General features: G+C 37.7%; 1 protein-coding gene across 1 annotated transcript in view; it reads right to left on the bottom strand.

Moving 5' to 3' along the window:
* Positions 1 to 6,610: 6,610 nt before the first annotated feature.
* Positions 6,611 to 16,128, bottom strand: part of CWF19L2 (CWF19 like cell cycle control factor 2) — a 156,959-nt gene continuing 147,441 nt past the window's right edge. The window contains exons 17-18 of the mRNA XM_012095379.4: positions 10,341 to 10,442; positions 6,611 to 7,296 (exon numbers count right to left, since the gene is read on the bottom strand). Coding sequence (XP_011950769.2) covers positions 7,153 to 7,296; positions 10,341 to 10,442 — 246 coding nt within the window. The 3' untranslated portion in view covers positions 6,611 to 7,152. The remainder of the gene's footprint in view (positions 7,297 to 10,340; positions 10,443 to 16,128) is intronic.

Here is a 16,128-nt window from a genome sequence, read left to right as displayed (position 1 = left end):
AAGCCAGAAGGGCATGGCAGGACATGCTTAAAGTGATGAAAGAGAAAAACCTACAACCAAGATTACTCTACCCAGAAAGGATCTCATTCAGATGTGAAGGAGAAATCAAAAGCTTTACAAACAAGCAAAAGCTGAGAGAATTCAGCACCACCAAACCAGCTCTTCAACAAATGCTAAAGGATCTTCTCTAGACAGAAAACACAGTAAAGGTTTATAAAAATGAACTCAAAACAACAAAGTAGCTTATCAATAATTACCTTAAATGTAAATGAGCTAAATGTTCCAACCAAAAGACAAGGACTGGCCAAGTGGATACAAAAACAAGACCCTTATATATGCTGTCTTCAAGAGACCCACCTCAAACCCAGGGACACATACAGACTGAAAGTGAAAGGCTGGTGAAAGATACTTCATGCAAATGGGGACGAAAAGAAAGCAGGAGTAGCAGGTATCTGATAAAACAGACTTTGAAATAAAGACCATGATAAGAAACAAAGAAAGACACTACTTTGTGTCCTAAAATGATCAAAGGATCGACCCAAGAAAAAGGTATAACAATTATAAATATATATGCACCCAACAGAGGAGCACATCAATATGTAAGGCAGATGCTAAATATGAAAGGGAAAATTAAGAGTAACACAATAATAGTGGGGGACCTTAATACCCCACTCAAACCTATGGATTGATCATCGAAACAGAAAATTAGCAAGGAAACCCACACTCTAAATGATACAACGGACCAGTTAGACCTAATTGATGACTGTAGGGCATTTTGCCTCCTCCCAGAAAAGGTTTTCACTTTTTTCTCAAGTCCACATGGAATATTCTCCAGGGGAGATCACATCCTAGACCATAAATCTAACCTCAGTTAAAAAAAAAAAATCATTTCAAGCATTTTTTCTGATCACAATGCTGTAAGATTAGATGTCGACTACAGGGAAAAATCTATTAAAAATACAAAGATATGGAGGTTAAACAACATGATTCTGAATAACCAACAGATCATGGGAGAAATCAAAAAGGAAATAAAACATGCATAGAAATGAATGAGAATGAAAACATGACAACCCAAACCTATGTGATTCAGTAACAGAAGTGCTAAGAGAGAGATTCATAGCAGTACAAGCCTACCTCAAGAAACAAGAGAAACATCAAATAAAGAGCCTAACTTTACATCTAAAGCAACTAGAAATAAAAGAAGAACCCCAAAGTTAGTAGAAGGAAAGAAATCATAAATATCAGAGCAGAAATAAATGAAAAAGAAATGAAGATTATAACAAAAGTCAACAAAACTAAAAGTTGGTTCTTTGAGAAGATACTTAAAATAGACAAACCATTAGCCAGACTCATCAAGAAAAGGGACCAGAACCAAATCAATAAAATCAGAAATGGAGAAATCACAAAAGACAACACAGAAATACCAAAGATCACAGGACTGCTATGAGCAATTACATGCCAATAAAATGGGCAACATGGAAGAGATGGACAAATTCTTAGAAAAGTTTAACCTTCCAAAACTGAACCGGGAAGAAACAGAAAATCTTAACAGATCCATAAGAGAAATCGAACCTGTAATCAAAATTTTCCCAACAAACAAAAGCCCAGCACCAGATGGCTCCACAGCTGAATTCTACCAAAAATTTAGAGAAGAGCTAACACCTATTCTACTCAAAATCTTCCAGAAAATTTCAGAGGAAGGTAAACTTCCAAACTCATTCTATGAGGCCAGCATCACCCTAATACCAAAACCAGAAGAAGATGCCACACAAAAAAACTATAGGCCACAATACTGGTAAACATAGATGCAAAAATCCTCAACAAAATTCTAGCAAACAGAATCCAACAACATATTGAAAAGATCACACATCATGACCAAGTGGGCTTTATCTCAGGGATGCAAGGATTCTTCAATATTCACAAATGAATCAATGTGATACACCTTATTAACAAACTGAAAGATAAAAACCATATGGTTATCTCAACAGATGCAGAGAAAGCATTTGACAAAATTCAGCACCAATCTATGATAAAAAACTCTATACCTCAACACAATAAAAGCCATATATGACAAAGGCACAGCAAACATTATCCTCAATGGTGAAAAACTGAAAGCACTTCCTCTAAAATCAGGAACAAGACAAGGGTGCCCACTCTCACCACTATTATTTAGCACAGTCTTGGAAGTCCTAGCCACAGCATTAAGAGAAGGAAAAAAATAAACAAACAAAAGGACTCAAGATTGGAAAAAAAGAAGTAAAATTCTCACTATTTGCAGATGACATGATCCTCTACACAGAAAACCCTAAAGACACCACCAGAAAATTACTAGAGCTAATCAATGAATACAGTAAAGTTGCAGGATATAAAATTAATACATAGAAAGAGAAATTAAAGAAACAACCCCATTCACCATTAAAACAAAAAGAATAAAATACTTAGGAATAAATTTAACCAAAGAAACAAAAGCCTATAAAATACTGATGAAATAAATCAAGGATGACACAAATAGATGGAGAAATATACCATGTTTGTAGATCAGAAAAATCAATATAGTAAAAATGAGTACACTACTCAAAGAAATCTATAGATTCAACACAATTCCTATTAGCTACCAATGGTACTGGTCAGGCAGGTTGATTCCTCTAGTTCCATTCTTTTTTCTCAAGATTGTTTTGGCTATTCAAGGTTTTTTGTATTTCCATACAAATTTTGAAATTATTTGTTTTTGTTCTCTGAACTAGAGGAATCAACCTGCCAAACTTCAGACTTAAAGTTACAGTCATTAAGACAGTGTGGTACTGGCACAACGACAGAAATATAGATCAATGAAACAAAACAGAAAGCCCAGAGATATGTATTAGCCACAAGGGCTTCCCTTTTGGCTCTGCTGGTAAAGAATCTGCCTGCAATGCAGGAGATCTGGGTTCGACACCTAGGTTGAGAAGATCCCGTGGAGAATGGAATGGCTACTGACTCCAGTATTCTGGCCTGGAGAATTCCACGGACTGTATGGTCCATGGGGTTGCAAAAAGTTGGACACAACTGAGCAACTTTTATTTTCACTTTCAAAAAGCGACTGTATGGTACTGGCACAAAGACAGAAATATAGATCAATGGAACAAAAAAGAAAGTCCAGAGATAAATTCGCACACCAACGGACACCTTAACTTTGACAAGTAGACAAAAATATACAATGGAGAAAAGACAATCTCTTTAACAACCGATGCTGGGAAACTGGTCAAACACCAGTAAAAGAATGAAACTAGAACACTTTCTAACATACACCTAAATAAACTCAAAATGGATTAAAGAACTAAATGTACGACAAGAAACTATAAAACTCTTAGAGGAAAACATAGGCAGAAGACTCTATGATACAAATCACAGCAAGATCCTCTATGATACACCTCCCAGAGTAATGAAAATAAAAACAAAAAATAAACAAATTATGGAACATAATTAAAACTTAAAAACTTTTGAACAATGAAGGAAACTATAAGCAAGGTGAAAAAAGCAGCCTTTAGAATGTGAGAAAATAATTCCAGAAGAAGCAACTGATAAATAATTAATTTCTAATATATGTAAGCAACTCATGCATACAGCTCAATATCAGAAAAACAAATGTCTCAATCAAAAAATAGAATAAATGGGAGTAGCCCTCAGAGTCACCAGAAAAATCTCAAATGCAGTACTTCGGTGCAATCTCAAAAATGACAGAATGATCTCGGTTTGTTTCCAAGGTAAACCATTCAATATCACAGTAATCCAAGTTTATGCCCCAACCACTAATGCCGGAGAAGGTGAAGCTGAACAGCTCTATGAAGACCTACAAGACTCTCTAGAACTAACACTCAAAAAAGATATCCTTTTCATCACAAGAGACTGGAATGCAAAAGTAGGAAGTCAAGGGATACCTGGAGTAACAGGCAATTTTGGTTCTGGAGTACAAAATGAAGCAGGGCACGGGCTAACAGAGTTTTGCAAAGAGAATGCAATGGCCAAAGCAAACACCCTTTTCCAACAACACAAGACTCTACATATGGACATCACCAGATGGTCAACAGCAAAATCATTCCAATTATACTTTGCAGCTAAAGATGGAGAAGCTCTATAGAGTCAGCTAAAACAAGACTCGGAGTTGACTATGGCTCAAATGATGAACTCCTTACTCCCAAATTCAGACTTAAATTGAATAAAGTAGGGAAAACCATTAGACCATTCAGTTCAGTTCAGTTCAGTCACTCAGTCGTGTCCGACTCTTTGCAACCTCATGAATCGCAGCATGCCAGGCCTCCCTGTCCATCACCAACTCCCAGAGTTCACTCAGACTCACGTCCATCGAGTCAGTGATGCCATCCAGCCATCTCATCCTTTGTTGTCCCCTTCTCCTCGGGCCACCAGTCCCTCCCAGCATCAGAGTCTTTTCCAATGAGTCAACTCTTCCCATGAGGTGGCCAAAGTACTGGAGTTTCAGCTTTAGCATCATTCCTTCCAAAGAAATCCCAGGGCAGATCCCCTTTAGAATGGACTGGTTGGATCTCCTTGCAGTCCAAGGGACACTCAAGAGTATTTTCCAACACCACAGTTCAAAAGCATCAATTCTTCGGCGCTCAGCCTTCTTCATGAACTTCCAGATGTTCAAGCTGGTTTTAGAAAAGGTAGAGGAACCTGAAATCAAATTGCCAACATCCACTGGATCATGGAAAAAGCAAGAGAGTTCCAGATAATCATCTACTTCTGTTTTACTGACTATGCCAAAGCCTTTGACTGTGTGGATCACAATAAACTGTGGAAAATTCTGAAAGAGATGGGAATACCAGACCACCTAACCTGCCTCTTAAGAAATCTGTATGCAGGCCAGGAAGCAATAGTTAGAACTGGACATGGAACAACAGACTGGTTCTAAATAGGAAAAGGAGTATGCATAGGCTGTATACTGTCACCCTGTTTATTTAGCGTATATGCAGAGTACGTCATGAGAAATGCTGGACTGGATGAAGCACAAGCTGGAAACAAGATTTCCAGGAGGAATATCAATAACCTCAGATATGCAGATGACACTACCCTTATGGCAGAGAGTGAAGAAGAACTAAAGAGCCTCTTGTTGAAAGTGAAAGAAGAGAGTGAAAAAGTTGGCTTAAGACTCAACATTCAGAAAACTAAGACCATGGCATCCAGTCTCATCACTCTGCAAATAGATGGGGAATCAGTGGAAACAGTGACACCTTATTTTGGGGGGTTTCAAAAATCACTAGAGATGGCGAATGAAGCCATGAAATTAAAAGACGCTTACTCCTTGGAAGAAAAGTTATGACCAACCTAGACAGCATGTTAAAAAGCAGAGACATTACTTTGCCAGCAAAGGTCTGTCTAGTCAAGGCTATGGTCTTTCCAGTAGTCATGTATGGATGTGAGAGTTGGACCTTAAAGAAAGTTGAGTGTCGAAGAATAGATGGTTTTGAACTGTGGTGTTGGAGAAGACTCTTGAGAGTCCTTTGGACTGAAAGGAGATCCAACCAGACCATCCTAAAGGAAATCAGTCCTAAATATTCATCGGAAGGACTGACGTTGAAGCTGAAACTCGAATACTTTGGCCACCTGATGCAAAGAATTGACTCACTGGAAAGACCTTGATGCTGGGAAAGATTGAAGGTGGGAGGAGAAGGGGACAACAGAGGATGAGATGGTTGGATGGCATCACTGACTCAATGGACATGAGTTTGAGTAAACTCCAGAAGTTGGTTATGGACAGGGAGGCCTGGCATGCTACGGTCCATGGGGTCCCAGAGTTGGACACAACTTGGTGACTGAACTGAAATAGTTTTTTATTTTTGTACTACCAGTATGCAATAAAATGCCCTGTAAACAAATGTTTGTTAACACACTCAGTGAATAAGTGAATGTTAAAGATTTGTCTGAGACTTTGTAGCAAGGCCATAATAGTCTGAAAACAGCAATAAATAAAAATTTATACTGTCAATTATCAATTTGATTAAAAAAGTTAAATGCAATTTGTAAATACTGAGAATTTGAAATGCTTAAACTTCCAAATTTTTTAGAATTTTAATACTTGAGATCGAACATAAACATTTCCTTTTTCAAGATACTAAAGAAAGATATCAATATTAAAAATAACTGTCTGGTTATGAGTTACTCTAGAGTACATGTCACATTGATTCTAAATGTTCAACATTTCATGACAAAATGTCCTTGCCTCCAAAAAATCAACATCTTTGAAAAAGGGTGACTACAAAAATATCTTCCATGTTAAAAATAAAGTAGCAACACTCTTGGAGACGATGGCCATATCTCTTACTTATCAGTTTTTTCTCTTCATACCAAGTGTAAGCATAAAGGAATATGAAGAACCTTAGATCAAATGGGACAACAGAACGTGCTCCTGCCACTTAAAAATACACACGTGACTTACTACTTAATATTTTGTAACAATCAATACAACCCCAAAATGATGAGTTGGCTAAAATTTTTAACTTTCACAGAAACCCCAAACAACTATAACCTGTGATTTTTGGAAAGTACATGTAAAATCACCAAAATTCAAACACACTATTTAAAACTGCAGAAATAAAAACAAATTACAAATGTATAATATAATTCATTTAATTATTTATTATTGGGGACATTATTTTTCCCTTTAATAAAGAGAATAGCAGTGATATATATGGTATTGGAAGAAAATTAAGAGCTTCTATAAAATGCTGTGAAAAGAAATTCCAACTATCACTAAATATGCCAAGTTTTAGTTTAAATGCAAAAGAAACTAGTCAGTACATTTAACAAACTTGAAGTAGACACATTTCCCTCTGAAGCAATGATTTGTGATACTTCCTAGATAATTCTTCAGAAAAGTCTTTCTACAGATTAACTAAATAGTTCAGAACATGAAGACACAGGTACAGAACAGAGCATGAACAGGTCACCCAACATAACTGGTCTTCATGGTTACTACAATGCAGTCCACAGGAGCAGGTGGTGAAGAAAACCACTACAACTCAATGATGTAGAGTTGTCAGAAATCCAGATCATGACACTCTTTTTCTATTACCTGATGGTTAGCTGTTTAGCTAGATGCAATGGAAATAAAACTGAAAGAAATCTGAAAAGGAAATAAAAAAGGAAAGCTTTGCCTCAACATTTTTTATTTCCGGTGAAGTCAAATGGTTTCCACCACTGAGCAAACTGCAGTGCTTTCTTCCTCTGATCTTCAAAACTTTCTCGCACCCCTTTCCTCCAAACTCTTGGTTCTATATCCAGCATGCCACCAATGATTTCCTTTTAAAGAATGAGAAAAAAACAAACACACACATGTATAAAGACTGAAAAACAGGAGTGAAGCTATTCCTGTTTATTCTGTTACTAAATGTAATAATTAAGTACTTCTCTAAAGGATGCTCAAATTTTATATAAGTATTAGTTTCAAGTTAAAAAAAAAAAAAACTTGTTTTCATTTAATTCTAACTATGTTAAACCCTGTGATTCCAAAGGTTCTTAGTTGTATCTCCTGTCAAACAATTTGTCTCTTTTGTTGCTTCTTAGTACATCTATCAGACAGCAGCAAAGGGGAAGAAGAGAAAATGAAATTTAATTAATTTGGTCCTTATTAGCTGCTCTGGTAAGAAAATCTGAAGAAAAGGTTGACCAACATGTAGCAATTATAAACTTGATTGTTCAACTACAGTTGAATCTTGGGCTAATGTTCTCTCTACTACCCAATATATTTAAAAGCCAGTTTCTTCTATTAGCTGGAGATCTTTTTTTTTAGAAAATGAAATCATATTTTAGCACCAATCCATATAAACCAATAATTAAAACTTATGATCACCTTCATTTAAAAAACCATATTCCCAAGTCCTGAAATAATATATTTTCAATGGTCTGCTTATTATTCTAGATCATTTCTTTCATGATCATCTTCCTGTTCCTATGTTATCAGCTACAGAGATTAATTAAATTTATGACAGTGAGTGGGCTTCTCTGGTGGTTCAGTGGTAAAGAACCCTCCTGCCAATGCAGGTGGTGCTGGTTTGATCCCTGGGTCAGGAAGATCCCCTGGAGAAGTAAATATCAATTCACTCCAGTATTCCTGCCTGGGAAATCCCGTGGACAGAAGAGTCTGGCAGGCTACAATCCATGGGGTGGCAAAAGAGTTGGACGTGACTTAACGACTGAGCATAGATGCATGATAGTGAGTATCCATATACAGAAAGATATGGGGGAGATTTATAATGCTTCAAGGAAGGAAAGTATGGTAATACAGGAAAACTCTGGGCTAGAGGTAGAATTCTCCATATTCAGTCTAGGTCTACAGGACTGTTAAGACCTTGGATGTAACTGCTCTAAGACATAGGTTCTTTATCTTAACAAATACTCTATTAAAGAAAGGATCTACTATATACAAGCAATGGCCAAATACTGTAGGTGATACAGAAATAACTAACATACATTTCTCTGTCTTCAGAAAACTCATAACAGAATGCAGAGCTGTGGTGGGAGCCACAATAATAACCCAACTACATAAAGGACTGTCTTATAAAGCAGAATAAGGTAAATGCCAAAGTAGACTATACGGAGACTCAAAAAGAAAAGAGATTCTATTTGCTGGATAAATCAAGAAAAGCTTCATGGAAAAGGAATCTCTTCATTGGATAAAGGAAGTAAAGGGGCCAAGACAGACATAGTGTAAAAAGAGGACAAATTTAATGCAAGAGTTTCTTAGCATCAGCCAATCACTAGCAATGTAGTTTAAGAAAGCCTAGCTTTATAGATCTAAATTTTTCTAAAATTTGACCTAAATTTTTCTAAAATTTTCTAAAATTGACTTAAAATTTTCTATAAAACATCAAGTTTTGTCTCATGTGTACCATTAAGGCACACATACCACAAGGATTGATTCTTGTTCTGTTACTGAAGCAGATATTAATGCAAAGAGACCAATCCTTCTTGCTGTCTAAACTTAACTGCAGGCTGAGGGAGTTTGTGCGTACACAGGCTTTTTCTTGGAAAGAAATTTCGAGGAAAATGGATCAGCGATGTAACACTAACTAAAGAAGTTTTCAACACTAAAACAGTATCATATAAATCATAACATGTGCCTAATATTTGGAGGAGGACAATCTCCCAATTAAAGTTATGCAAGGTAAAAACTAGGTATTTACTTCATTTTTACTAGAATCATTTTTTTAAATAAAAGCAGAGTCATAAAAGTTCTGAGTTATAAAACTCTACTGAAATTTAACAATGTTTTTCAGAGCAATGAAAACAAATCTCTTTCTAGTTAACTCTGGGAAAAGATAATCTCTCAGACAAGTTTCTAAAACATATTTCAACAGTTCATAGATGAACGTGATTTGGGGTCTCTTGTTAGCCTTTAAGGACAACAGTATAAAAAATTGTGAGTCCAAACCTCTCACAGGTCCCTAATCATTGTAGAAAATGATCTGACACGGGATGAAAATGGGTAGGAAGAACAGGGAACCACGGGCAAAGTTCATCTAGGCTCCTCTAATTTAGAGAGAAAGGCCTGACCTACACTAGATTGAAAGGTCACTTTCTTGAGCTATTATTGCCCAAACTTCTTTTGACTGCTCCTATTCTAGGCCCTGATACTAACTTATATACTTCCCAGATATTTAATAGAACTTAAATTTAAGGACTACACCCCTAGAAGGCAATCTGTAGTAATGGAAAGAATCCACTAGCAACTGAAAGATCTACACTCTAGTATCTGACCAGAAACCGTGTGAAATGACTGCTATATTCTTCTCGGACTGTATAGTACTTAGTTATAAATGAATATGTGAGATCATTTGTTTTCTAGTTCAACCAATAATTTATGCACCCCTTGGTTCTGTCACTTACTAGCAGATGATCCTGGGGAAGTTATACTGGTTTCAACATCTATAAAATGTAGATTGGTTTCAACATCTATAAAATGAAAGTATAAAATGTCTACATGATAGTGTTATTATGAGCATTAAATGAGTGCTGAGAACATTACCAGGCTCACTGTAAATCCTCAACAAATAGGTTATCATCATTATCAATTAACATTCTCAGCATAAGCCTGGCTGTCTCCACAGGAAAACACTACAGTCACTGCTGACACTGTCAACAAACCATTTGGTTCCAAAGTGACATTCCTGACTGTTATAAATATCCTGGTATATATTTCTTAATAGCTTCTAGGTACTCCCTCTGAAAACTGGGTTTTACAGCAGTCACCAACTTCACTGTACATTGTGTCCAAAGTTATTTCCCTTCAAAAGTAATGTTACAAAATTGCTAAATTCTGGAATTTTACCAATTTGTGAGCATACCTTTCCAAAGTAATGTGGGAATTTGTGCTGATCTTCAATGACATGGGCAAACCCCCCCTGGAGGCCAAAATCCACAGAGAAGTAAGGTAAGCCTCTGGGTACCTAAAAAACAGATAAATCACATGTGAGTACAGCATGAAATCACGAAGTTATGCTTAATCCCTCTTCCTAATAAAGTATTCCTCAAGACAAACATATACAATGAATTTACAATTATAGAAATACTTCAAAAAATAACCTAACATCTTAACTAAAACATTTTGTTGGCTTTCCGTTGGATGGTGCTTCATAACATCCAGCAATTATAACCAGAACCAATTATTTTTCTGTCTTTGGGAAAAATAGCAAAGAAAAGGTGCTTTAAAAATATTTAACAACACAATAATTTTCTTTAGACTATGCAAATAGAGATTAAGGATATGCTTTCTTGTGTTTTTTCTCATAGTGCAGAAAAGGAACTGGGGCTTAGTCATATACTCAGAGCTTTGTTTATAATATCCTTGAACTTTTATTACTACTTATTGATCAAAAATAAATGCAAACAATCATAGCTTTTTAATTAACTGGTAAGGTGGTATAGTAATATTTAGTTTATCAATCTCATTTTAAAATATTTCCAGTATTATCTTTCCCTACCTTTTTTCCCTCCCTCTTACAACATACACTCAAAGACACACACAAACACACACACACATACACACGTGTGCAGGCATGAAGTATTTCAGACACTATCTTGATTGGAAAAGGTCATAATTTCTAGCTTTATATTAAGTAGATCTTCTGTCCTGGCAAGTTTTTCTTCCAAGCCCTAATTATGTTACTAGAAAGTATTCAAATTGGTCAATTTAAAGTAATATTGGGCACTTCCCTGGTGGTCCAGTGGCTAAGACACTGCACTCCCAATGAAGGGGGCCTGAGTTCGAACTGTGGTTGAGGAACTAGAACCCACATGCCGAACTAAGAGTTAACATGTCACAACTAAAGATCTGGCATAGCACTAAGACCCAGCACAGCCAAATAATAAATAATTTTTTTTAAAGTAATATTGCAGTTGTTCAGTCATAAAGTCATGTCTAATTTTTTGCGACCCCATGGACTTCAGCATGCAGGCTTCTCTGTCCTCCACTATCTCCCAGATTTTGCTCAAATTCATGTCCAGTGAGTTGGTGATGCCATCTAACCATCACATTCTCTGCCATCCCCTTCTCCTGCCTTCAATCTTTCCCAGCATCAGGGTCTTTTCAAATGAGTTGGCTCTTCACATCAGCTGGCCCAAGTATTGGAGCTTCAGCATCAGTCCTTCCAATGAATATTCAAGGTTGATTTCATTTAGGACTGACTGGTTTGATCTCCTTGTAGCCCAAGGACATCATCACAATTACAAAGCAACAATTCCTCTGCACTCAGCCTTCTTTATGGTTCAAGTCTCAAATCCATACCCGACTACTGGAAAAACCATAGGTTTGACAATATGGAACTCTGTCAGCAAAATGATGTCTCTGCTTTTTAATATGTTGTCTCAGATTGTCATAGCTAAAGGAACAAGCGTCCTTTAATTTCATGGCTGCAGTCACCATCCACAGTGATTAATATGTCCCTCCCTTAATCCCCTGATAAAGTTGTATTTGCTAATTTTGGCAGTGTCATTCAGTTACTCGGTCATGGCCAACTCTTTGTAAGCCCATGGATGCAACACATCAGGCTTTCCTGTCCTTCACCATCTCCCAGAGCTTGCTCAAACTCATGTCCATCGAGTCAGGGATGCCATCCAACAATCTCATCCTCTGTCATCCCCTTCTCCTCCTGCCTTAAATCTTTCCCTGGACCAGCATCTTTTCTAATGAATCGGCTTTTCGCATCAGGTGGCCAATGTATTGGAGCTTCAGCTTCAGCATCAGTCCTTCTAATGAATATTCAGGATCAATTTCCATTCAGATTGACTGGCTTGATTTCCTTGCAGTCCAAGAGTTCTCCAGTACCACAGTTCAAAAGCATCAGTTCTTCAGCAATCAGCCTTCTTTATGGTTCAACTCTCACATCCATACATGACTACTGGAAAAACCATACACTTGACTGTATGGACCTTTGTCGGCAAAATAATGTCTCTGCTTTTTAATACACTGTCTAGGTTTGTCATAGTTTTTCTACCAAGGAGCAAGCGTCTTTGGATTTTGTGACTGCAGTCACCATTTGCAGTGACTCTGAACACATGAAAATAAAGTCTGTCCCTGTTTCCATTGTTTTCACATCTATCTGCCATAAAGTGATGGGACTGGATGCCATGATCTTTGGTTTTTGAATGTTGAGTTTATGCCAACTTTTTCACTCTCCTCTTTCACCTTCATCAAGAGGCTATTAGTTCCTCTTTGGTGTCTGCCATAAGGGTGGTGTCATCTGCATATCTGAGCTTATTGATATTTCTCCCTACTATCTTGATTCCAGCATGTGCTTCATCCAGCCCAGCATTTCTCATGATGTACTCTGCATATAAGTTAAATAAGCAGAGTGACAATATACAGCCGTGACGTACTCCTTTCCCAATTTGGAACCAGTCTGTTGTTTCACGTCTGTTGTTAACTTTTGCTTCTTGACATCCATACAGGTTTCTCAGAAGGCAGGTAAAGTGCTCTGGTAGCCCTATCTAGGAGAAGGCAATGGCACCCCACTCCAGTACTCTTGCCTGGAAAATCCCGTGGATGGAGGAGCCTGGTAGGCTGTAGTCCTTAGGGTCGCTAAGAGTAGGACACGACTGAGTGGGTTCACTTTCCCTTTTTACTTTCACGCATTGGAGAAGGAAATGGCACCCACTCCAGTGTTCTTGCCTGGAGAATCCCAGGGACAGGGGAGCCTGGTGGGCTGCCATCTATGGGGTTGCACAGAGTTGGACACGACTGAAGTGACTTAGCAGCAGCAGCCCTATCTAATTAAGAATTTACCGTAGTTTGTTGTGATCCACACAGTCAAAGGCTTTAGCATAATCAATGAGATGGAAGTAGATGTTTTCCTGAAACTCTCTTGCTTTTCTGATGATCCAGCGGATGTTGGCAATTTGATCTCTGGCTCCTCTGCCTTTTCTAAATAAAGCTTGAACACCTGAAAGCTCTCAGTTCACATACTATGGAGGCCTGGCTTGGAGAATTTTGAGTATCACTTTGACAGCATGTGAAATGAATGCAATTGTGCAATAGTTTGAACATTTTTTGGCATTATCCTCTTTGGGATTAGAATGAAAACTGACCTTTTCCAGTCCTGTGGCCACTGCTGAGTTTTCCAAATTTGCTGGCATATTGACTGCAGCACTTTAACAAACAGTATGATCTTTTAGGATTTGAAACAGTTTAGCTGGCATTCCAACACCCCTACTAGCTTTGTTCACAGTGATGTTTCCTAAGGCCCACTTGACTTCACACTCCAAGATGTTTGGCTATAGGTGAATGATCACACCATCGTGGTTATCCAGGTCATTAATTTATTTTTTTTTGTATAGTTTTTCTGTGTATTCTTGACACCTTTACTTAATATCTTCTAATTCTGTTATTTCCATACCATTTGTCTTTTTTTTTTTTTTTGCCCATCTTTACATGAAATGTTCCCTTGGTATCTCTAATTTTCTTGAAGAGATCTCTAGTCTTTCCCATTCTATTGTTTTCCTCTGTTTCTTTGCACTGTTCACTTTGGAAGGCTTTCTGGTCTCTGCTTACTAGTCTTTGGAACTCTGCATTCAGGGGGGCGTGTCTTTCCTTTTCTCCTTTGCTTTTCACTTCTCTTTCCTTAATATTTGTAAGGCTTCCTCAGACAGCTATTTTGTCTTTTTGCATTTCTTTTTCTTGGGGATGGTTTTGATCACCGCCTCTTGTACAGTGTCATAAACCTCCATCCACAGTTCTTCAGACACTCTATCAGATCTAATCCCTTGATTATCACTTCCATTATACAACCATAAGGGATTCAATTTAGATCATACCTTAATGGCCTAGTCGCTTTCTCTACTTTCTTCAATTTAAGTCTGTGTTTGGCAATAAGGAGTTCACTATCTGAGCCACAGTCAGCTCCTGGTCTTATTTTTGCTGACCATATAGAGTTTCTCTATCTTCTGCTGCAAAGAATATAATCAATCTGATTTTGGTATTGACCCAAGAAGAAGAAATGCAAAAAAGCAAAATGGCTGTCTGAGGAGGCCTTACAAATAGCTGTGAAAAGAAGGGAAGTGAAAAGCAAAGAGGAAAAGGAAAGATATACCCATTTGAATGCAGAGTTCGAAAGTATAGCAAGGAGAGATAAGAAAGCATTCCTCAGCGATCAGTGCAAAGAAACAGAGAAAAACAATACAATGGGAAAGCCTAGAGATCTCTTCAAGAAAATTAAAGATACCAAGAGAACATTTTATGCAAAGATGGGCTCAATAAAAGCCAGAAATGGGAGGGACCTAACAGGAGCAGAAGATATTAAGAGGTGGCAGGAGTACACAGAAGAACTGTATAAAAAAGACCTTCATGACCCAGATAATCATGATGGTGTGATCACTCACCTAGAGCCAGATATCTATCCTGGACTGTGAAGTCAAGTGGGCTTTAGGAAGCATCACTACAAACAAAGCTAGTGGAGGTGATGGAATTCTAGTTGAGCTATCTCAAATCCTGAAAGATGATGCTGTGAAAGTGCTGCACTCAATATGCCAGCAAATTTGGAAAACTCAGTAGTGGCCACAGGACTAGAAAAGGTCAGTTTTCAGTCCAATACCAAAGAAAGGCAATGTCAAAGAATGCTCAAACTACCACACAATTGCACTCATCTCATACGTTAGTAAAGTAATGCTTAAAATTCTCCAAGCCAGGCTTCAGCAATATGTGAACCGCGAACTTCCAGATGTTCAAGCTGGCTTTACAAAAGACAGAGGAACCAGAAATCAAACTGCCAACATCTGCTGTATCACTGAAAAAGCAAGAGAGTTCCAGAAAAACATCTATTTCTGCTTTATTGACTATGCCAAAGCCTTTGACTGTGTGGATCACAATAAACTGTGGAAAGTTCTGAAAGAGATGGGAATACCAGACCTCCTTACCTGCCTCCTGAGAAACTGGTATGCAGGTCAGGAAGCAACAGTTAGAACTGGACATGGACCAACAGACTGGTGCCAAATAGGGAAGGAGTACGTCAAGGCTGTATATTTACAGCCTTGTATATTTACAGCTGCTGATTTAACTTATATGAGAAACACTGGGCTGGAGGAAGAACAAGCTGGAATCAATACTGCCAGGAGAAATATCAATAACCTCAGATATGCAGATGACAACCAGCCTTATGGCAGAAAGTGAAGAACTAAAGAGTCTCTTGATGAAAGTAAAAGAGGAGAGTGAAAAAGTTGGCTTAAAACTCAACATTCAGAAAACTAAGATTATGACATCTGGTCCCATCACTTCATGGCAAATAGATGGGGAAACAGTGGAAACAGTGGCTGACTTTATTTTTCTGGGCTCCAAAATCACTGTAGATAGTGACTGCAGCCATGAAATGACAAGACACTTACTCCTTGGAAGAAAAGTTATGACCAACCTAGATAGCATATTAAAAAGCAGAGGGTGTGGAGAAAAGGGAACCCTCCTACACTGTTGGTGGGAATGCAAACTAGTGCAACCACTATGGAAAACAGTGTGGAGATTCCTTTAAAAATTGCAAATAGAACTGCCATATGACCCAGCAATCCCACTGCTGGGCATACACACCGAGGAAACCAGAATTGAAAGAGACACATGTACCCCAATGTTCATCGCAGCACTGTTTATAATAG

The sequence above is a fragment of the Ovis aries genome, chromosome 15, assembly GCF_016772045.2.
Source record: "Ovis aries strain OAR_USU_Benz2616 breed Rambouillet chromosome 15, ARS-UI_Ramb_v3.0, whole genome shotgun sequence".
NCBI classification, from domain to species: Eukaryota; Metazoa; Chordata; class Mammalia; order Artiodactyla; family Bovidae; genus Ovis; species Ovis aries.
This window is presented reverse-complemented; position numbering and strand designations above follow the sequence as displayed.